At 44.0% G+C, this 22,548-nt stretch overlaps 2 protein-coding genes across 2 annotated transcripts; one reads left to right on the top strand and one right to left on the bottom strand.

Moving 5' to 3' along the window:
- Positions 1-206: 206 nt before the first annotated feature.
- On the top strand, positions 207-13,517 carry unc13d (unc-13 homolog D (C. elegans)). The gene is made up of 34 exons (XM_080466247.1): positions 207-343; positions 979-1,005; positions 2,182-2,232; positions 2,317-2,373; positions 2,444-2,551; positions 2,643-2,702; positions 2,874-2,940; positions 3,585-3,765; positions 3,847-3,888; positions 3,974-4,045; positions 4,518-4,587; positions 4,674-4,778; positions 4,990-5,082; positions 5,319-5,419; positions 6,194-6,311; positions 7,145-7,266; positions 7,362-7,452; positions 7,542-7,598; positions 7,674-7,771; positions 8,363-8,414; positions 8,500-8,630; positions 8,720-8,837; positions 8,913-9,065; positions 9,586-9,681; positions 9,755-9,961; positions 10,062-10,136; positions 10,222-10,301; positions 10,567-10,681; positions 10,762-10,833; positions 10,903-10,986; positions 11,066-11,186; positions 11,266-11,389; positions 11,473-11,690; positions 12,713-13,517. The coding sequence occupies exons 1-34, from the start codon at positions 311-313 to the stop codon at positions 12,823-12,825; spliced, it is 3,312 nt and encodes a 1,103-aa protein (XP_080322373.1). The 5' UTR covers positions 207-310; the 3' UTR covers positions 12,826-13,517.
- Positions 13,518-14,869: 1,352 nt separating this feature from the next.
- unk (unk zinc finger) lies at positions 14,870-22,516 on the bottom strand (the record flags this gene model as incomplete). The annotated part of the gene is made up of 15 exons (XM_080466259.1): positions 14,870-15,557; positions 15,648-15,908; positions 15,982-16,163; positions 16,240-16,425; positions 16,510-16,611; positions 17,533-17,716; positions 17,811-17,876; positions 18,250-18,548; positions 18,650-18,734; positions 19,113-19,230; positions 19,320-19,455; positions 20,467-20,597; positions 20,678-20,854; positions 21,798-22,007; positions 22,368-22,516. The coding sequence occupies 15 exons, from the start codon at positions 22,514-22,516 to the stop codon at positions 15,402-15,404; spliced, it is 2,442 nt and encodes an 813-aa protein (XP_080322385.1). The 3' UTR covers positions 14,870-15,401.
- Positions 22,517-22,548: the final 32 nt, after the last annotated feature.

The following is a 22,548-nucleotide window of genomic DNA, read 5'->3' as shown; positions in this document are numbered from 1 at the left end:
TGTCGTAGACACCGTGGTCACGATTCAAACGTTAAAATTAAATGAGACACAAATAAAGAACACCAATTTGTGAAGTTGGAGTCAAACACAAGGCAGAAAAAAACCCATCAGTCACAGCTCTCGACGTTGCCACCTTCTACAGGAAGTGATGACTTCCGGCTTCGCTGCAATGGTTCATCGAAACACATTGCGCACACAGCTTCCCCATATCACACACACACACACACAGAGCACACCATCCCGCCAGGCAGCAGCAGTGTGGAACTCAGGTAGCAGCATCATTACATCAAATTAAAGTGAGTCTGCCAGCATGGGAGATAATCTACCGCAAACACCTGAACAGGTAAGCCTCATGATCTAATTGGAAAGTGCATGTTGTTTGCATAATTTATATGCCAACAAACCACATATTTCACATGTAGATGGGAAGACAGCCAAATATGGGGAAAGGTAAAATATGTCTACATTAAAGTTCAGTTGTTAAAGGTTTTGCTGTTCCGATTAAGTTTGTATTCATTTCTGAAGCCACAAAAGATCAAAACCAAGCAAGCTTTCAATGCTACATAAATAAAGAATAATCCTGAAGTTGACTCACATTGTCCGAGCAGTTATTTGAAGATGCTGTGACTGTGAGTCAGGATTGTTGTGGATCAGATGACAATGAAGTCATACAGCATCTGTTTGGTAGTCAACAGGTTTGAAGTGTGTGCGTGAGATTTTCCTGCTTTGGTCATTGAGGGTTTTTTTTTTTTTTTTTTTTACCTCAGTTGTTTTCGAGTTAGTTTCATTATAAAGCAATAGAGGAAGCTCGTCTCATCAGACAGTTATTTCTTTAGATCTGGCAGTGACGAAAAATATGATGAAGTCAACTTGAATTTACCGTTTCATCCTGTTTTATTTGCCTGCACTGTTTACCTAGACTGGTTCTTCTCATTTTACTATATTCAAACTGGAGCACCTTTGTCTTCTGTTTCCCAGGAACACAGTTTACCTCGACCCAGACAGGTACCACCTGCGGACTGCGCCTCTCCATTTTCAAATGTTACCCTTTTTCTTGACTTTGTGCTTAATCTGTTAGCTGCACTTTGTTTTGTGCGTTTCATTTTATTTTCGCACCAGACTATTTTTAAGAACACCAAAAAGGATAAAATACCTAAAAAAAATTCCACAAAGGATAAACAAGAATTAATGGCCAAACCAGTCTAAGGCCCCAATTTATACGACAATGTTTCAAGTGAAAGTGCATATTTTTTGCCGTTTCATTTCACGTTTACAAGGCAACATTTTGAAAACGAGACGAAGTTGGATTGTTATTACAGGAAACTATAAAACTAGTCACACTAGAACAGGGGTGTCAAACTCAGATCCTCGTGGGCCGCAGCCCTGCACGTTTTCAATGTCTCCCTCCCCTTTATGTCCTGATGGTTCATCATCACATTCAGCACAAAGCCAGATAACGAGCTGCTCATTGCAATCAGCTGTGTTGAAGCTAGGAGACATGCAAAACGTGCAGGGCTGCGGCCCTCGAGGCCTGGAGTTCGACACGTGTGCACTAGAATATGGACTGAGAGTCATGTTATTGTCCATCTACTCTCACATGTGCAGACCAAGTATTTACCACGGTTGTGGGGCACTAGGGGCACCTGCGAGGTCGCTGCCTTTCCACCGTATCCACGGAGACGTGACCCGAGAGATTTGAAAAAGCTGTATTAACTCTGTTTCCACGGAGACGGAGTCCGCATTTTCAAAAGTGTGCTTTTTCAGTGGTTCCGACCACTGTTGTCGCGTAAAGGAAAGTTTTGCGTTTTCACTTGATAACGTTCTCTTGTAAACAGGGCTTAAAATTTCTAAAACCACTAAAAATGGAATAAAACTTGAGCAGCTCGAAATTGTTGTTATGAAACTTACACTTCTTTGCATATAAACCATAGGCTGTATACCAACATAATGAGCAGTATTTTTCTGATTTTATCTGTTGTATTTCATGCAAAGTTGCAAAAACAGCTTGTAATGTCATAAAGGTTTTAAACCCCTGTTTTAGGCAATAGTTAGCCATGATGTAACATATTCATGATTTGTATTAAACGAACTCTAACACGTCATTTGAAATCACTGCTTTGGTTCTCATGTATCCCTTCTGTTGCGACTGTTTTTATGACTTTTTCTGTGTTGCTTCGCCAGTTTGTACCTGGACGCAAACTGGCCCAGACGAGGAAATTAAAAGACAAACGGGTAGGTGATGCGGCATCATTTTAGACCACAATTATCTGATTACCACAGACGTCAAAGTGAGTGATATAATCCTGTTGCCTTTAGGATTTCAAAAAAGATGAAAATCCAGAGGAAAAAGCGAGGCGACACAAAGAGCAGGAGGTATGGTCTGTTCTTGGTGTTTTTTGGAAATGGTATTTCGTCTCTACAGTCTGTTTGTTTCTACTCAAAGTTGAAGCCACTGTATAAGGAGCTGCTGTACACCATCACACATAAGATGGGCAAACCGTCGGCGGTGGAGATTTTCACAGACACACAGCTACACCAGTACATCATAGAGGTAAACACCTTCTCCACACACGCATCAGCACAGATAACACTGCCACTGTTGCGGTCTTTGACGATTGTTTTTCATGCTTGTACTCTACCAGGCTTTCACTATGACAGAATCAGAGCATGAGGGTCTGATGGAAAAAGTACAGAAAACAGAGGTGAGAAAAAGAAGCGGGCAGGGTTTTTTTGCACTCGTGCACCCGTTAGAGACCTCTCATATTTAATTATAGATTTCATATTTCATCCACCACCTTTCCTGTGGGGTAAAATATTGCAATGTGTATGTTTGACCCAGCTGTATAATTGTCTTGTCTGTTTGACCTCCACAGCCTCCAGTGTACTGTCTGATGGCCACTATCAAGGAAGCCAAGGAAATCCTGGGTAAAGATGTCAGTGGTAAGTTCTACACGTTTGTATGTGCGAGTCAAAGCATCTTGAAGGAAAACAACATCATGGGTTGAATGCTTGAATAAAGGAACCATTTATTACTATTTATCATGGTGCCCTCCAGTGGTGATTGTGATGATGACAAAAGCCATGTAGGGAGGCAAAAGATCAGCCTCCCACAGTGTTGTTTAAGGGTATATCAAGACATTCAAGAAGGATTAGTACGGCTCCGAAGGTGTACATTTTTGATAAAGCTCTGACTCCGTCTCCATGGAAAGAAGGGAGAACGCAACTTTTCTGAAATGCTGCCACTGCACATGTGCACCACGTGTATTGTTCTCTGCATATGTGTGTTTTCATTAGAAAAACGACCAACAACGCCAACTTGCATCCTAACTACATGGCTTTCAGCATTTCTGTGTAAACGGACATCGTTTTCAAAAACGTTGCCGTGTAAACATGTGAATTACCAAACATGGTCACTCACCTTGTGAAGGGTTAAAACATGGGATCGTCGTTTAGTTTCCCCCAAATCCTAAAAGCAAATATGTTTACATTTTTCAGATCACAGACAATAGAGCAGTAAATATAAATCTCTAGACGCAGGAATTATGTATATTCTCTCATAAAAGGTTGATTTATATGTGCAACAGGTTTTAGTGACCCATACTGTCTGCTGACCATCCTGGAAGACGAGCAGGAGAGTCAGACCCGCCAGTCCAGAGCCAAACCCAGTAAATCGGTAGTCAAGGACGCTGCATCACACGACAAAATCTACCAAACAGACATAAAGAAGCAGACCCTGAACCCCATCTGGGACCAAACCTTTGTTCTGTGAGTCCAACTTTATGATTCCTTTTTTAACCCTGAAACATTCGGAAATGAACATTTATTCTCAGTTTCTTCCATCTTTAGAGATTTTGAAGACATGAATGGCAGTTTCCACCTTGAGATGTGGTGAGGAAAACATGGAGCTCCGACTTTGAATGCTTTCATGTGATCCTCTCCGTCACCGTCCTGTCATTGAGTTCTTGTGTTGCAGGGACAAGGACGAAGAGGTGTCGCTCTCTCAGAAACTAGAGGAGATCAAAACCAACTTCAACAGTTTAAGGAGGTCGGAGACTCTTTCTATGGCTTATACCAGGAATCTGCAATCTTACGTTTTTGACCATTTTTACCAAATGAGTCGCAAAAGTGTTTAAGCTCCTTACGTTTTATAGACAGGCCTACATTTTTTGATAGTTTATTCTTTATATAAGTTCCTAAAAAGTTTTAGCTGCAATCCAGTTTGGAGCCGATTGAGCTATTTTGACTCCTCTAACCATTTTGCTTGTGTCCAGTAATCATGTATCCTCTAAAATTGTACTTTAGACAATTTCAGACCCCATTTACATGACAGTGTTTCAAGTGAAAACGCCACGTTTTTGCGTTTTCCTTTCAGAAAAGTTTTGAAAACTACGTCCATTTCTGTCTGAAAGCTTCAGGGAGCTAAAGAGCCACATGAGGCTTCAGTCATTCACCCCTGACCTGTACAAACATGGCCACCCAAGAAAAGAAGCTTATCGTTTCTCTTTGTACCAATTCAGAATGATCAAGGAGGCCAAAAAGGAGAAAGGCACAGATGACTTTTTGGGAAGTGTTGTCCTAAAACTACAGGTAGTAGACTTTATAATTTTCCCTCCATAATGTTACATATTTCTGGTCGCTCCAGTCGAGTTCTCATCTGTGTCACTCCATCATAGGATCTTCACTGTACTGAAGACAACTGGTACAACCTGGAGCCCAGGACGGAGACGTACCCTAATCGCGGCCAGTGCCACCTCAAGCTCAAATTCATCCATAAAGCTGTAAAATATGCATTCAAAACCTTAGTTAACGTGCAAGTGCACGAATGGTATTTCATTGTCTGATGAGTACGGAAAGAGGAAGTAGAATTTCAATAGCACAAGTTAAGTTAATGACAGTGCGTTTTTGTTTTAGGGGTCAAACATGGTATGAGCTCTATATGTGTCAGTTTAGGAAAACTTTCAGACTCGCCATGTGTTGTGTCGCTAACAGAGAGACGGTACTTTGAGCGCCGGTCGAAGCGCGTACATCAACTACTGCGGGATCCTACAGCAGTTTGTCCAGGCCTACATCTCCAAGCAGCAGGTACAGGACAAGTGTCTCAAATCTTTTCAAGTGTGTCTTGGTTTGATCGCCACAAGCTCCAAAACAACTGCTGTGAAGAAAAAATAGTCTCAACCTCATCTCAAAGATATATACGTATACAGCATATACATGGCCGCACTGTATAGATACTTTCTCCCAGGCAAACTAAAACACTCCAATATTGTAATATCTTTGCTTATGCCCAGGTCATTCCCAGTAATCTCTTGTATTCTTAGAGTTCTGCTCCGTGGAAAGGAGAGCTAAGCGGCGAGGCTCAGACTCTGCTGGAGCTCTACGCCACCCAGAATGACCTTTCACCTTTTCTTCAGGATCTGGCGTAAGTCTCATGTTTTCATGTCTGTATGCAGGACTGTGGGAACTAGACTTACAGATTGCCTATTTAACAAAATACGGGGGGAAAAAAGTGTTCATGTCGTCTGAAATGTATTATAAAGCAGTGGTTCTTGGCCTTTTTTCAGCCAATTACCAGAGCACAGCATTTTTAATTTACAAAAAAAACTGAAAAACACCATTAGTGTTTGCACTTTAGCTGTGCACCATTGTCTTTGGGAATACAAATATATAAAAAAAAAAAAACAACAACTAATAATTAACTTCTAAGTTAATATTTGTGCACGTAAAAGAAAAAACTTTAAGTGTCCTCTTATAGGCTATCAATAATATTCTGTGTTGAACTCAATAAACACGTACAAAAAAATGTATATGTTTGTTTCACAAGAAAATAAACAAAAAAGACATTTGTAAGGATGAAGAGAACCACTGTTACATCGGATGTTTACAGAAATTATTAAGCTAAATTAGGCTGTTTAGGTTCATAAAACATCTTTGTGCCACACAATGATGAAGAAATTCACTCGTGTGTCCAGCGCAAGTAGCACCGGGTGCCAACACTAGTATACGGAATGATTAACGTGACAACTACTGAAACTTTTAGTAACTATTACCAAATTGCAGTTAATAATAAAAAACTCAGCTTTGCACGGTCCCCATCCGTGTCGCACAGCTCTGCGTTTTCGCATTGTAACCGTGTGAAGGTGTCGTCCATTGTGTGTTTCGCTTCCCTGTAAATGTGGATGTGTCGTGTGTACAGGAAGTGGGTGGCTTACAGCAAGCTGTACCAGAGTCTGGAGGTGGACTCGTCCGTGTTGTTCCAGCAGCTCACCAGCATCGAGTACCACTGGCATCAGCAGGAGCTGCCCTACCAACAGGTACTCACTTTGAACTGCGTGTTGGATTTTAGTTCTGACCTTCTTACGAATGAACCTCAGAGGCACAAATCCATCATTTGCTTCTGGATAAAAAAAAAACAAAACAATGATAAACAAACCATCTATACTTGGATTTATGTGCAATAGCGCTGCATTAAAACCTAGAAAATTTTAGTATAGGCTGTTGAAAAGAGTTGCATTGCACTGAATAAAATAGGAGCCGATCGTCTGTCTGCACGAAGTATCAAAGAGAACCTCGGGTGGAGCCATATAAAGTTCCTTTGTTGTCCTGCTCCATCGAGTATGAACAGGAACCAAACTGACTCCAATCTAAGGGGAGCCCACATTCAATGGAAATATTGGTGAACATCCAGTCCTGTCTTCCAGTGTATTATCTACCCATGTTCATGTTTCTATTGTCAGACACTCGAGGAGCTTCGGCACAGTTAAAATGTAATTACAAGTTATTAGCTACTCTAAATTGAAACATTGTGAGTTTCAAAAGAAAAAAAAAAATCCATACCTCCATTAGGGCCAAATATACAATACCTGTCACCTAAAAATACATTTAATGTTAACCAAGATTAATTACACTTGATATCTGGAACATGTGAGGTTAATATGATATTCCTTCTCCCATCCGCTGTAAAAAATAATATTTGACCAGTTCACAGGAAATTATCCAATTTTAATGACAGAATAAAATGCAAGGACACTATAAGATTGCAGTATTCAGTGGTCCAACATGATGTTTTAGTTGCATGGCGTCTGAGCTTGCGGGTGATAATGTGGCTCAGATGAGTGTTGAGAAAGTTGTTGTGCTCTCTTACTAGAAACAGGAACTCGGGGACTCTCTTCACTGTTTCCTGCAGTACGGACTGTGTCTAGTGGCCAAATACAGAGATATCTTTCCCCCAGTTCCCAATGCGACACCCAAACTGCACACTCTGCTCAGGTATTTGTAGATACAAGTGTTTCAGTGACTGTCAGAGATGTTCCCATTGAACTCAGACTGTGGATTATGTGTGATCTGAATGTGCTTTTTTCCAGGATTCTAGTACAGATCTGTAAAACTCAGGCTTTTCAGAAACTAAACCCAGCAAACTTTGACCTCCACGATGAGATCAACGACGCCGTACAGGTCGGCCCTCGTGCTCATGAGCATAATACTCCAATTGTTCACACCGACAGCCCATCGCTGACTAACCCACGTACTGACTCTCACCTCAGACAGGCACCCAGGACTGGTTCACAGTCAAGAAGGGTTTGCACCAGCCGATGACCAAGGTAAAGTCAAGCATGTGTGGGGCTTTAAATGGCTGGCCCATTTGAGTTCACTGCACTCATCTTGCTGCTGTGCAGGAGCTGTCAGAGATCGGGAGCGCCCTCTCCAGGCTGATTGTGGAGGTGCAGGAGGACATAAAGCACAACAAGGACGCATGGAACAGAGTGTTTGTCAGGTGATAGAAAACAGAAAAGCCTCAAATCAACATTTCATACTAATAATATTTTGAATCATATTCCAAGCAAGGCTGATATAAAGAGCTTCACGGAGTAATTAGGTAACATTTAAAGTAATACTTGGATACGACTGTCGTCAGTCTGAGTAATTTGAATGTACAAAGTAATGTACAGTAGTTTCTCAATACACTCATTAAGCAACCTGAAACATCCTTCCTTCCATTTTCTCTGCCACTTATCCTGTTCAGGATCTGAAATATTGATTAACTTATTAATACCATGAGGCCTTTTAACTTTCTAAATATTCATTTTACTACTATCAGTGAATTCTGGGTTGAGAATTGACTTGAATCATTCTGTTGAGGCATGAAATATGAACTGTCTGCAAGGGTTTCAACCTCTACATCTTCAGCTTGTATCTTAAAATATCTATATGTTTCATTCAAATTATGGTATTGAATTTCACATTGACTGACTGAGAGTATGAATATTACAGAATAAGGAAAAAGAAGATGACTTTCATTATGGGTATTATTTTTCAATCATTTTGACTAATCAATGTGGGGTTTCTTTTTTTCTTCCCACAACAGCGCTGTGCAACTGGACGTGTTCACTGTCGTCTATCAGAAGTTTGACTCCCTGGTAAGTGGGATTGAAAAGATTCCCACCATCCACAGTCTTGTATTTTAGATCTTAACATTTCAGCGTCTCACTCTTCGTACGGCAGCTCGCCAGAGAAGTGCGAGAAACCTTGTCCCTGATGGAGGGTCAGATGGAGCAGCCGCTGGCCAACAGCCTGTTCCCGGTCTATCTGAGCCTGCAGGCCATCCACAAAGACAAGGCCTTCTTACAGAAAAGGTCCTCAAATTCACCTCGGTTTCTGTTTCCACGGTGCATGTAAATGCGTGTGCGGGAGCTGAACATGAAAGATGTCCCATGATTTCCAGGGGATTACTGGAGCTCACCAACTTCCACGAGCACTTCCGGGAGGCTCTGCCTTACTGGCTCAACCAGGCGTTCAGCACCACACAGGACCGGGTGGAGCGGGCCGTGCAGGTGGACCAGGTAGGGAACGTTTTTCTCCTCAGGCTGTCTGTCTCGCCTCCGCACAGCTCAGTGACGCTCTGATGTGTTGGCCAGCTCCAGCCGCTGCAGTCCGGGGGGGTTCCGGTCAAACACAGCTCCTCGGCAGTGGACCTGGTGGCCTGTGTCCAGCCCATCTGCCAGCTGTGGGAGCAGCTGTCCTGGCCCGACCCGGAGGAGGCCTTCATGCTCATGGTCAAACTCACCGAGGTACAGCTTTCTGCCTCTGAGATCATCACCTATGCAGTGCGGTTACACGGAGAAAAATATAAGAAGTAAATATAACTTCATTGACTCTGTCAAATCAACAATGAATTTTGAAGTTAGTATTTTTACACAAATGCATCTACTACTGAAGTCAGAAATGTTTGTTCCAAATATAAGACTCTGATATATTTTTATTAATTTAAATAATGTCAGCTAATCTTTTTTTAAATTCACCCACACAGCAAAAAACGATCTTATTGTCTTTGCTGTGTTTCATTCAGTATTTCAAAACACCAAATACTGGAATACCCATAAGCCATCAGCGTTTAAAGCACCACAGATGGATAGAACGAAGATAAACAAAGAGGCGGGGGACTCTGCTGTATTAGTGGAAGATGGACGATAAATAATCTATCAAACTTACACTCCAGTTTATACAGATCATCTAATGGTCCCGGGACAAGACAAATATATAGCTTTACTTGCTTCTGACATAAACTAAAAGTCTGTTGTGTGTTTTCAGGATGTGTGTAAAATTGTGGTGAACTACTGTCACATCCTGAAAGACAGAGTCCGGATCCTGTCTGAGAACTCCGACCACGGCAGCGCCATCAACATGGTGAGCGAAACGCAATGGAGGCAAGCCATCCAGTGGAGCGCCAGAGTGTCAGACGTCTCTTCTCTGTGTGCAGCTGTGCGTGGTCGTGAACGACCTGGAGCACCTCCGCTCCGTGCTGACCCGCCTCCCCACGCAGCTCAACTGGACGGGCCTCCGGGATCGAACCCAGAACGTCATCGGGGAGAGTCAGTTCAACAACACGCTGCACTCGCAGCTCCAGCAGGCCCAGAGCATCCTGGGTCGGGAGATCCGCTCCGCTCTGGATACCCTGGGGAAGAAGGTACGACAAGAAATCACTGACCAGCTTTAAAAAAAACAACAAAAAAAACAAACTGTAGTACATATTATCATCGGTAAAATGAAAATGCTCGACCCTGCAGTTAAACACAGACATCGAGACTCACGTCAGAAGCATGGCGACCAGACGGAGAATCCCCTCCAAGTCCACAGAGGATGTAAGAGATCAGTAATTCTGCTGGTTATATTTAACATTTAGCTGCTAGGTTTGCTTCATAACAAACATATTTTTTTAATTTCTAGGCTGCAACTCCTTTAATGCGTTACCTGGAGCAAGAGCTGCACTACATGAATGAAAATCTGGTCCAGGAGAACTTCAACAGGTACTGAACTGATGTGTAACTTTGACGCACATGATCGTGTTTCAGCAGCATGTTTCAGCATAGCATGCGTTTAGGGTAGGTTCTCAGTTGGGTTTTGTGGTTTCACTATTCTGATTGTGAAGGGGATGGTTTCATTTAGGATTGAATGGGCAAGTATGTTTGTTCGACTACTTTCATTGTAGTTTTAACCTTTAATTGTTTGCTTCTGGAATCTCAAGACCTTCTAAGGATAATAGTGTTGTTTTTCTATCTCTCTTGTGTCCAGTCTCCTGACCCCTTTGTGGAACAACTCGGTGAGAATCCTCTACCAGGTAGCGAGTCAGTATCCACAGCAGGAAGGGCTCATGGTGTTCTGCCAGAGGTTGCTTTACACCGTGCAGGTGGGTCCATAACCTTGTGGCTGATTTGCGCACGTTAAATCCTCTATGAATGCTGAAATACGACTTCCTGCTGTGTTCAGTGTCTTGAGCAGTGCTTCCACGCCGAGGGGAATGGACTTCCTCTGGACGCCCTCCACTCTGAAGAGTACAAGGTAAGCAACCAGAAGCCCAACCGTTGACAACCTCCTCCAGTTGTATTGATGTCCCTTCACTCTCTCCAGACTCTCAAAGCTCACCTGAGTCATAACGCCATGAGCTGCCAACAGCTGATCGAGAAGTTCTTTGAAAGGAAAATATGGGAGCAGGTAAGTCTTGAAAAAGCACCTCTCCCGCTCTTCTGCTTTCATGCTTGTGCTTGAGACTCTCTTTGTGTTCCTCTGACAGAAAGTGTTCAGTGGAGAGAAGTACGGCGCCGTCACCCTCCTCACGTCCTACAGAAGGTCCGACCAAAGACTCCGAGTCGAGGTGCTGAACGCGGTCAACCTCCTGCCGATGGACTCCAACGGTAAGGCATCGCTGGGCGGCGGGAGTCGCAGCAGATAGGGGGGAAAAATAAGATTTACAGTAAGATGTGATGTTTCCAGGCTCCAGTGATCCATTTGTGCAGCTGTCCCTTGAACCGAACCACATCTTCCCGTTGGTGGAGCCTCGCTGCACGCAAATCAAGAGCTGCGATCTCAACCCCCTCTTTGACGAGTCCTTTGAATTGTAAGCCGTTCATCATTCATGGTAAAGAGGTCGTCGCTGCGCGTAGCATGTCTGATCTAGTTTGTTTTTTTCATGTCTCGCAGCCTGGTCTCTTTGGAACAGTGCCAGGTTCAAGGGGCTTGTCTCATGGTCACGGTTCTGGACCATGACACCTTGAGGACGGACGACTTTGAGGGTGAGGCCTTCCTCTCCTTGAAGGCCATACCGGGAGTGGCTGGAGGGGAAGCAGATGGACTGAGCTTACAGCCGGACGCCACTCCCGCTCAAATACGCCTGTCACTGATGCACCCCAAACCTAATGGTAAGACTTTATAAGTAGATTCAGATTCTTAAAGGTCCCATATTATGCAAAATTCACTTTCTAATGTTTTTTTAACAGTAATGTGTGACAATAGCCTGCTTTATGAGGGCCCAGAAGAAAGTCTGTCATCTTGCTTGCTCCATTTTTTTTATTTAGCAAATGTGTGCTCTGCCCTCTAAAATTATTATTAAAGTATTTTCCCCCTCACAAACACTACTGGAAAACAGACATGGAGTAGCCTTGGACAGAGCTCATTAGCATTTAAAGGTGCAGGCACAGAAACAGCCTGTTCTCAGTAGAGCTCACCAGAGAGACTTTTAGACTGGCTGAGATTTACAACCAAGGCTGGATTTGGGGAAATACAATTTAAATACAATTTTGTTGGGCATTTTACAACTAAGTGAAATTGTTGATACTGTATAATATGGGACCTTTAACATGCAACAGGATACTTTGGGAAAGAAATGTCATCTTAATAATGAATAATATACTTTGATAAAGTGTACTTATTCAAGTATCTTTGCATTCCATCACAATAGTTGTGTTTAAAGTTATAAGTTTTGTTTTTGAACACGTCAGAAGCTTTTCTTTAGCTGTATTTGTATTTTCTATTTTCAAATGTGTTCTTTTCTTTTTTCGTTAACTGCTTGGGATATGTTCACACCCTGAAGTTTTGACCATTTGAAAACAACTTTGATGCAATTTTACTGACTGCAGTACATTTGAACAAACACAAATGCAGACATGGCACACATCATACCTTCTATGGCCCCGTGTCCATGGAGACGGAGCATTTTCAAAGTTCCACCTTGGGAGCAGTTTTCAAAAAGTTGCATTTTCAGTAGCTCTGAGCACCACTGTCAACTGTACCTGTCACTGTTTACACTGTAAACACCCAAAACACAACAAAGGTTTTCTGAATTCACTTGAAAATGTTGTGTAATCATACAAATTAGTTTTGTTCTCTGTTCAACTCAAGTATCACACCTGATTTAATTCCTCGCTACGCATTTCCTCTTCAGATGACGGCATCCTGAGATTACTGGAGTCCAGGAGAGCAGAGCGGGAGGCCCAAGCCTTTGCGAAGAAGCGGCGGCAGCGGGAGAAACAGTCGCAGGAGTGTAGCCGGTCATGAGAAAGAGACACGAAAACCAGCTGTTCTTCCAAAAATATACAATTTGCTTTAATGATCTGTACCAAAAACAAAAACAAAAAACCCCCAAAGAGAATCCACTCAGAAGAAAACACTGGTGTTGCATGAGTGGCGTGTGGACATGGGCTCACTGAAGACCGTCACAGTGATCATGATCACATTCACACCTGCATTTGAACCTCACACAGCTTTCTGTATGCTTCATGATGCTTTGTCTTAATCAGTGCAAGAGATAAGTATGACATCACTTTACTGTGACTGTATGCAGATATATATCCATATATATATTTCTATCTATATATTGGACTACAATGGACTCACTGAAATGTCGATTTCTACAAATGTAAAAATGCTGGCAGAAGAGTAACCTGTCATACTGATTTGAAGAAGAAAAAATAATGGGGCCGGTTTTAACAAACATGTTGAGTTCGTATGAAACAGAATTGAAAATGTAAAAATATGCATTGACGTTTTGAGTTTGCCTCGATTGTGTCGACATGCTTCTCTCTTCCAGTTAACTTAGAAGAACATCTGAGAAAACCTGAGTGCTTTAAACAGAGGCCATCTGTTGTAAATTCAAACAAACACTAATCTTTAAATACTTCTGTTACAACCGAACAGCCATCCACAATTTCAACATTTCCTTGAGCTAAAAAATAACCTATGATGATATCTAAAAAAAAAAAAAAATAATAATAAAAAAATCTAATTCAGTATAGTCTGAACAAATGCGACCAGTAGACTGGAGCGTCCGCTGGGCCGTAGCGGTGCAGATCCGGCTACATTCGCCTCCGAGTGTTTTCAGTCAAACTTGTCGATTCGGTTAAGACGGATCCGCACCGTAAGTAAATTGAAAAAGAAGACGTTATCCATTCATCCAGACCGTTGTGAGATCTATGCAGCACTGAACAGAAGAAGGTTTCACTTTGATGAATGAAGTTGGAGCATTCAACCAGCCAATCGTGCAACATTATACGTTTGTCATGTAACATTTGGCCAAACCGCAGCTTCAAGTCCTTCAATCATTCAGGCAACATTCAGCTGACCAATGGCGCAGCTTCGGCCATACAGTTCATTGATAGTGTAACTCTAGTTAACCAACCAATAGTGCAAACTCCTCAATTTCTTTGTCAGCATTAGGCAGACCAATGTTGCAAATTCACCACTGACCTGACCAGTAGTGTACCTTAACAACGATTCACAATAATCAAGCAATCGAAGCAATGATGCAACATTCTGCTGACCAATGGCGCATCTCCAACAATCACAGGCATCACATTCAGCCTCAATCTCTCGCAAATTTATCCGACCAATTAAAACACTTGATTCGTCCCCACACGGCGCGAGGCTGACCAATGACGTAACTCAAAGATCCACAAAGCACTTGGCCAACCAATGGCGCAAAAGTACTCTTCAACCGTTTTCGCCACACCCAAATAACCAACCGTCCAATCGCTCACAAAGCGTTCAGCTGACCACTTCAGAATTCATTCACACATCACATGGTTTAAGAATAGTGTAACTTTAGTCGAGCAGCGTTCTGGTGACAAATGGTGCAACTTCATTAATCACTTTGCGCTGCATTTGGCTGACCAGTGATAAACCTGGACAATCGCTCGGTTAGCTGACCAATGGCGTCACGTCAACAATCGCACATGCAATAGTTTTAGTTCATGGACAGTGCAACTTCAATCACAATTTCATCACTTGCAGAACACTTCAGTTCCTCGGCTGCCGTGTTTTGGATCAAACGGTGTAACTTATTCAGAGATTCACACGGAGCTCAGCTGACCAATGGAGCAACTTCGTAAACCATTCTAGGTGATCAACAGCGTCACTTCAGTCATGTTACATTAGGCTGACCAATGGTGCAAATTCATTAATCACAACACTAAGCTGACCGATAAAATCATTTCACCAGTTCCTAACATGGCACTCGGTTGACCTATGGTGCACAACTCCTTCAATCACACTTACAGCATTTGGCTGACCAATGAATCAATGTCATCAACTGGGGAATCTTTTTGGAGTACTGACATTTATCTCAATATGAAATAGTTAGTTTAGTGAAGCAACTTTGACAGTTTGGCCATTTTCCCCTGCAAACTACCTCAAAACAATCTAGATGGATGAATAACACTCCCAGAAATATGTTTGTCTTTAGAGTGAAGAAAAACGTGATTTAGAAATACCTATGTAAATATTCCTTAGTCAGGGTTGAAGAAGAAATAACAGTAGTTACTGAAGAGATTAAGAACAGTGTTGCTGGTCAAGAGTAATAACTAGTAAAATGTACTGGTGTTCCATTAATAACACTGGAAACAGTATTAATCCTTATATCCCACATTAAGAGCTTTTACCTGGTGACTAGGACTCACTAAGCTGGTCAGTTCGCAATACATGTCATCTTAAGAGTACATAACCAGATGAGCGCTTGGCTTGTTAGCGGATTTAAAAAAAAAAGAAAAGAAGATCTAATTGTTTCAAAAATGATGGTCGGGATCCGAAGGCTGGTATCTGTGGAATCAGGATGGAGTTGGTCCGACTGAGCCGTGAGGTCAGGATAGCTGCGGCTCCAGCGTCTGTTCGGGGCAGAGCGGACACTCTGTGGACGTGGAGCAGCTCTCGCACTGAAGTCCGTGGCCACAAGGGAGCGACACTGAGCCCTGCTCTCCACATGTTACGCAGCACTGTCTCTGTTTCCTGTAAACCACCTGGGGAGGTACGAGAGGGGAGCTGGTGAGGCCTCTCGGCGTGACGACTACCGCAAACGAGACAGTCTACCGCTTGTTGTGTTTGTTTACCTGTTCCACAGCATGTAAACAGTTACAGAGCTGAGCCTGTAAACTGAGCACCGACTCCAGCGGCAGCCGATGCAGAAGCTGCAGTTGGTGCAATGCTAGATGGGGATTGTCTCCGCTCCTGAAGCTCTCCAGCGCCTCCTGCAGGAGGGAGGCCTGCCTCTGCGCCTCCTCCTCCGCGTGCCTGGCTCTCTCCGCCTCCACGGATAACCGCGCCGCGTGAGCGCGGGACTCCTCGGCGTCCGCTTTGACCGTCGCCCACGACTGCAGGCGAAGGCAGTTTATGAGTGCACTTTTTTTTCACAACACACACCGACACACTCCACTACCTACCTACCTGAGCTGTGTGCCTCCAGCTGTGACCCCACTGCTTCAGGGCCCGGTGAGCCTCCTCCAGCTCCTGTTTGAGCCGCACCGTCTCTGCGCAGGGGCCGGACGGCAGCAAGGTGGGGGGAGTGCCGGGGGAGCCCTGGCCCGACGGGAAGTGCTCCCAGATGTTTGAGCTCATACCGTTCAGACCTACAACGCAACAAAGTTCCGTAAGCAAAAATCCCACTGTCCCCCAAAATGACTTCTCACGAAGAACGCTGCTGACCTAAGGAGCTGTGAGACGGTCCCAGGAAGGAGCTCTCCGATTGGCCGGGCTGCGAAAGATGGGTGGAGAAGAACGCCGAGGCGTGCGGCCTGACTGGAGGCGAGGGCGAGGGCGAGCTGAACGGGGCAGAGCTGCTGAAGGACCCTGGGATGTTGACCGGAGCGGAGCTCTGAAGCTGGCTGCCTCCTGCAGGACCACAGAGAAAAAAAGTAGATAGGTTGTAGTCTCAGTCGGATGTGGAGAAGCTGTGGTTTGAGTGTCATCAGGTACCCAGCATGACTCCCACGCTGGGCAGAGCCGAGTTGCTCTCTAAGCTTCTTTCCAACGCAGATACGCCAAAATCATTCAGATCCAGATCATCCAATGCCGATTCTGCAACACAGCAAATCGCAGCATGTTTTTACTTCTAGATTCTTGAACCAAAACTCTGTTATTTCTATATTGTTTTTTTAAAGGCTCCACTCTATTTGTGATAGTCAGCATGTCACCTTGTGACTCAGCTGTAAAACTGCCAAGTCCCAGGAGAATATGGACTGGGAGTCATGGCACTCCCATTGTTGTTATTGTCCGTCTACTGAGAATGTGCAGAAGAACTATTTACTACGGCTGTGGAGTGCATGTGCAGTAACGGTGTTTCAGAAAAAAAATTTTGTCCCCCCCCCCCTCAATTTCCAAGGAGACCGTTTCCTTCGATATAGACTGTTTTTGAAAAGTTGCATTTTCCCCCCCGTTTCCATGGAGATGGAGTGTTTTAGAAAAGTTGTGTTTTCTTGTTTCCACAGAGATGGAGCATTTTTAAAGAGTTGCATTTCTACCCGTGTCCATGAAGATGGAATTAGGAATATTTTTCAAAAAGTGTTTGACTTCACTGTAATATTTATACCTAAAGGCTATAAATGTCTCATTGCTTCCAAAACCTGATTCTAATGGACACGTCCTCGAGGACTGGTAAAGAGTTGCAATAAACAACTCTCTGTTTATTCAACAGACCCTTTCAAGATACATTTATTACATAAGTGAACTCATTGTTTCCAACACTGAGGGGCATCAGAGATCACATGGGGGAGTTTGACACACTTAGATTTATATATGTTAAAAAAACAAAAACAATAAGACACTTTCTAGAATCTCTGCTTATACTGTACAGGCTCGTGCTTGTGTATGTTGTTGAAAGTGGGCAAGTCTGCCACCGTTAGCCTTCACTGTAATATCTTTAACATCTTTTTAAAGAGGGGAGGAGAACTTGAGAGATGGACAGCAGCTTCAAATGTAAACCCGCACCCCGCTACATACCAACAACAGACTCCACGGTCTCACTGGTGGGGTAGAAGGGCAGCGCATTGGCGTTCATGCCCGAGGAGACGCTGCAACCGGGCGGTCCGAGCGGGGCGGGGCTGGGCGGGGTGGCGGCCAGGCTGGAGGGGATGCTGGAGGAGAGACTCAAAGGACTGCCGACCGGCAGAAACACCAGCAGGTCCTGCAGAACAGAGGCCAGGGCGAGGTTACGGGACCAGAGATTACATGAAGAAGACAGATTAAATGAGCGGATGAATTGAAGGTTGTGACTTTACCTGTTTGCTTTGTGTTGATGCCAGTTCTCTGTTGCGCTGCTCGACAGCAAAACTCCTCTGCTTTGCCTGGAAATACAAACAAATTACAGATCTTTATAAAGTTATTAAAAAGCAGAGGTACTGTAATTGCTAGGTGTAGTCAAAGCCTGAGCTTTGCAATGCAACTTTATTTTCTAATTTTGTTAAATTGTGTCTGACGTCATGGTGTTTGGGATTTTTGTTCCTATTCAATACAAAAGACACAATCAACATATCAGTTAATATCAGGAAGTTAAACAATTATTTTGTAAATTTAAAAGATTGTTGTCCTGATTTAAGGGTGTCTGGGGCGTTAACAAGACATTTCTTGTGCTGAGTGAAACTTAAAAGAGAACATGAGAGAGCTTGTTAACTAACTCCTAACTACTGCTCCATCTCTTTCTTTTTAACTTTTCCTCACCTGATCTTCCCGCTCGAATCCCGGTGCTCTGCCGTACCCTCCCTCCCCTGCCCACGGCGACAGCGGCTCCGGCCCCCCGCCCACGTCCTCGCACAGGGACAGAACACTACCCAGCAGCCCCTGCTCCGCCATGCACGATGCCACCAGGGGGGAGAACGGGTCAGAGCAGTCGGCGCCGGGCCCCATGCTGTGACTGCTGGGGCTGCAGGACGCCTCCTGGACCGGGAGGGGGTCCGGGGGCCTGGAGGGGGGAGGTGAGCTGGGGCTGGGGAAAGACGGCTCCTCCGGGGCAAACGGCTCTGGACAAAGTCAGAGAAGAAGAAGAAAACGTGTAACATTGATACAGCTCAGCTCCAGGGTTGCTCCTGTTTGGAAAAACTACCTGTAAGACACGACTTACTTTCTACATGGGCAAAGGCACAGAAGGGCCCTCTGGGACAGCTGCCACACTGCTGCATGTCGTTACACTTGGTGGATTTATAGATCTGAAACGACACGTTCACATTCACTCAGTTTGATTTCCACTCACTCTAGCTCTGTGTTGAGGCCCTGTTTACATGACAACGTTTCAGGTGAAAAAGCTTTGTTTCTGTCCATCTACTCGCACATTTACTACGGCCGTGGTGCGCATGCGCAGTAGCAAGTCGCAGAATTTCAGAAAAGCTGAATTTCCCCCCCTGCCATGTAGTCAACGCAGCTTTCGAAAAGGTCCACGGTGTTAGCCGTTGTCAAAAAGTTGTATTTTCAGTGGCTCCGAGCACCGCTGTCATGTAAACAAACATTCAAAACACAATGACAGTTTTCCAGTTTCAGTTGAAGACGTTGTCGTGTAAACGGGGCCTGAATCATCGACGAGGACAAACCTCAGGGTGGAACTGCTGCTCTGTTCTCGTGTGGCAGTACTGACAGCCCTCTGCTCCCTCACATTTACTGGGATCGCCCCACTCCTCGCTCTGTTTCACTGCTGGACACGGCAATGCTCTGCAACAACACGCATCTTTCAATCAAAAAACTAAAGACAAACACACAATACAGATGGACCACAAAGCTCTTCTGGTGTGATGATGCACCTGTATTTGTGCTTGTGCGGGCTGCGCCGCCTGTCTTTACTGTTGTGGTAGTACGGACAGGCGTAACCTTGACGACAGAGGCGGGGGGGCTTCTTGCAGAGCTCTGTCTTGTAGTGGGACAGCACGTAGTTGTTATCTGAGGAGAAAACAGGCTGCATTCTGGGAGCTGATAGACTGGCATCAGATGAGAGCAAGAGTCATCGAAATGTTTAGAGATTCAGAAAATAATTTAAATCCAAGACCAGGATCTAACAGTAGAGTAGTTACACTTTTCCAGAATCGAACTCTCACCTTATTGTCATCGCACTAATCAAATGTATTGCGGCTAAACAGAGAGGTAAATGTCATGTTTAAGCTGCTGACATCCATTTATCCAATTTCTTTATAGGGCCCGGAAGGTGAAGAGGCTGGTGTCAAATTACAAACACATGCTGGGTGATTTCTAGAGATGATTAACATTTTTCAGAACCCAATAGGCCTGAATGTACGTCATACAGTCGCTCTCACCTGGTGTGATAAACTGCACAAGCACTCATCAAATGATTGCCAAGTTTATAGGGGTAAGAAAACAAACAAAAGAAAAAAACAGGAAATTCCACATGAAAAATTCTAAAACAGGATTTTTATCTTAAATATTTAGGTTCGAATCAAAAAGACACATGACCACAGGTCAAAACGTATATGAAAAAGCCCTTAGGCACAAGGTAGTGTTTAGGAAAATGTGTTTTTACTGGGAATGACCCAAAACCACTTATCTAAAGTACGAGTACTAACTTGTAATGAGTACTTATCAGATGCCATTATAATGGTTTTCATACTTCAGATAAAATTTAACTCACACTTAAATGTTCACTGTACAACTTATCTGATTAAAAAAGAAAAAAGAGTAACTAAACTATATTACTTACATTTTTTACCAAAGATTATTAAACGTGGCTCCGCCACATATATTTCAGTGAGTCGTTTCCAAACGAACTCATGGGTGAGCAGTGAGGCTGTCAAAAGCCTACATCAGATAAATATTTTTGGGACAGACGAACACAAGAAAAACTACCTTCCATATATAAAAATAGAACCAGAAAATTAACACAAACTTCTTTCGATCTCGTTAACTTATCTGCTGTTTTCCGGATGATTCCATGTTTACCTTGCCAGCGTGGCTCCTCGCTCAGGATCTTCTCGATGAGTGCCGTGCTCGCCGCCTGTCCCGACTGCCCGTCTCCCCCGCCACCGTCCGTGCCCCCCGAGCCGCCCTGCGTCTCCATCACCTGCACTTCTCTGAAATATTGACAACATGAGTTTCTCCTGTACGGCGTGTGCACAGAAACTGATTGGGGGGACGTGGAGACGATTCGCACCTGATGTCGTAAACGGGACTCCGCAGGTCGTGGGATCCGTGAGCGAAGGCACAGTGGGAGCCGTTCTTGCTGCAGTGGCCCTTTCCGTCCGTTTCATGGATGCATGAGCCGGTCTTGTAGTAGCGGAGGTGATACCGCCGCTCCGTGTCGCCCGCCGTTCGATGGAGAAATGGACATCTGGAGGACAAAGAGAAACCACATTCAAAAGAGCGACCACAAGAGCGAATACTGTGGTCTGTACAACGCATGATGAAATGTGTAAGTAATGTCAAATGGCTTTGAGTAGTGAGGATGAACTTCTGCACCTCTCACAATAATGGGAAAATGTCTGCTGGAGACCAATAAATAACTACATTAATTATCTTGGAATAAAAAGAAACAATTTCACAGGCAAATGAGATTCAAAACAACCTTGTTTTGTACGTTTGAATTAAATAGAGATTCTCAACAAACACTTTTGAGCTTGAAATTATTTTGACACTATATTGTTTGGATAGAGATGTACGATTAGCTCCTAGGTGATATATTATATGACATAAATGTGGGGTTTTCCTGCTTTCACAGGCAGCATTGCAGTTACGTTGATGTTCTGTGAGTTTTTCCTCACAGAAGAAAAGGTAGTATGTCTTCGAGGAGAAGTTTAAGGCCACAATTAAACATCAACACCAGTTGAATCTGGGCTGAAGGTGTTTAAGTTTTGTGATATCTGGTAGATTAATAACACAATACTGTTTATAGACCTCATTCACAAGAGTCCCAGGTGGTATGACTGCATTTTTTTTTCATGATGCTTCAATGACAATAGTTATTTATTTTTGAAGTATGACTGAATCTTTTAGTGTGTTCTGTGTCTTTTCAATGTATTTCTGCTCATCTCGCTTTCCACCACGGAGAAGTTCATCGCAGTGTATCCGATTCATTTATACTACACGTTTTAATTTTGAGGTTGATTTCTGTTAATGCTAATCCATATTTTATATATCTAGATCAAGGGGGGGGGGAACCTAGGGTCCGTGGGCCAAAACCGGCCCACAAGAGGCTCCCATCTGGCCCGCCAAACCATAACAAGAGCCATAGAAAATAATAGAAAACACAACACTGAATCCTCGGCTGTACTCACTCGTCTGCATCGGGGCAGGTGCCTGTCCCCTCATCATATTTAGTGCAGTAAACATCCGGGCTGTAGTTGAAGGTCCCGTCTCGCCTGCGGATGGGTCTCCGGCGCCTCTGGTTTAAGAAGTGCCAGTGGAAACAGGAGAAAGGCCGGTGCTGGGTACATTTATGCTGCACGAACAGGGGACACTGCTCGGTCCTGAACTCCTTCAGATATCTACAAGGGAGGGGAAGCCAGGAACACATTGGAAAAAGCATTAGAAGCAGATATACACACACATGTTTGCGCTACATTGCCAACACTGGTTGGGTTTCTCTTCAGTACCACTCTCTGCTTAGACAATAAGACAAACACCCAGAGAAGACTGTAAACAAAGTCATTGTTGACATGGCTCCTCTTACTGAGAAACATCAGGCCTCCTGCTCTGGTTTGATAGCTTCCGTTCACTACACTCAAACATCCTCACATTTATTGCGCAGTCCTTATATATATATACATATATATTGAAACCCAAACGTTGTTTGATGTTTGCACGTGAGGCTGCGTGCAGCTAATCCAGCTAACTAGCTTACGTACGTGTAATGTTGAGGTTTCTCGGGCTGGACGTTCAACACTGTCGCGGGAGACGTCGACCCTCCCGCGGGCGACGACGAGGAGGACGAGGAGGGGCCCCCGGTGGTAGTCACTGCTGAAGCCGACGGCGGCTGCGAGTGCGTTTTGGACATTTTACCCGTTTGGAGCCAAACAACGAGAAGCT

The sequence above is a fragment of the Lipophrys pholis genome (genome assembly GCF_963383615.2).
Source record: "Lipophrys pholis genome assembly, chromosome: 1".
Classification (NCBI taxonomy): domain Eukaryota; kingdom Metazoa; phylum Chordata; class Actinopteri; order Blenniiformes; family Blenniidae; genus Lipophrys; species Lipophrys pholis.
The sequence above is the reverse complement of the archived record's forward strand: the minus strand, read 5'-3'. Positions and strand labels throughout refer to the sequence as shown.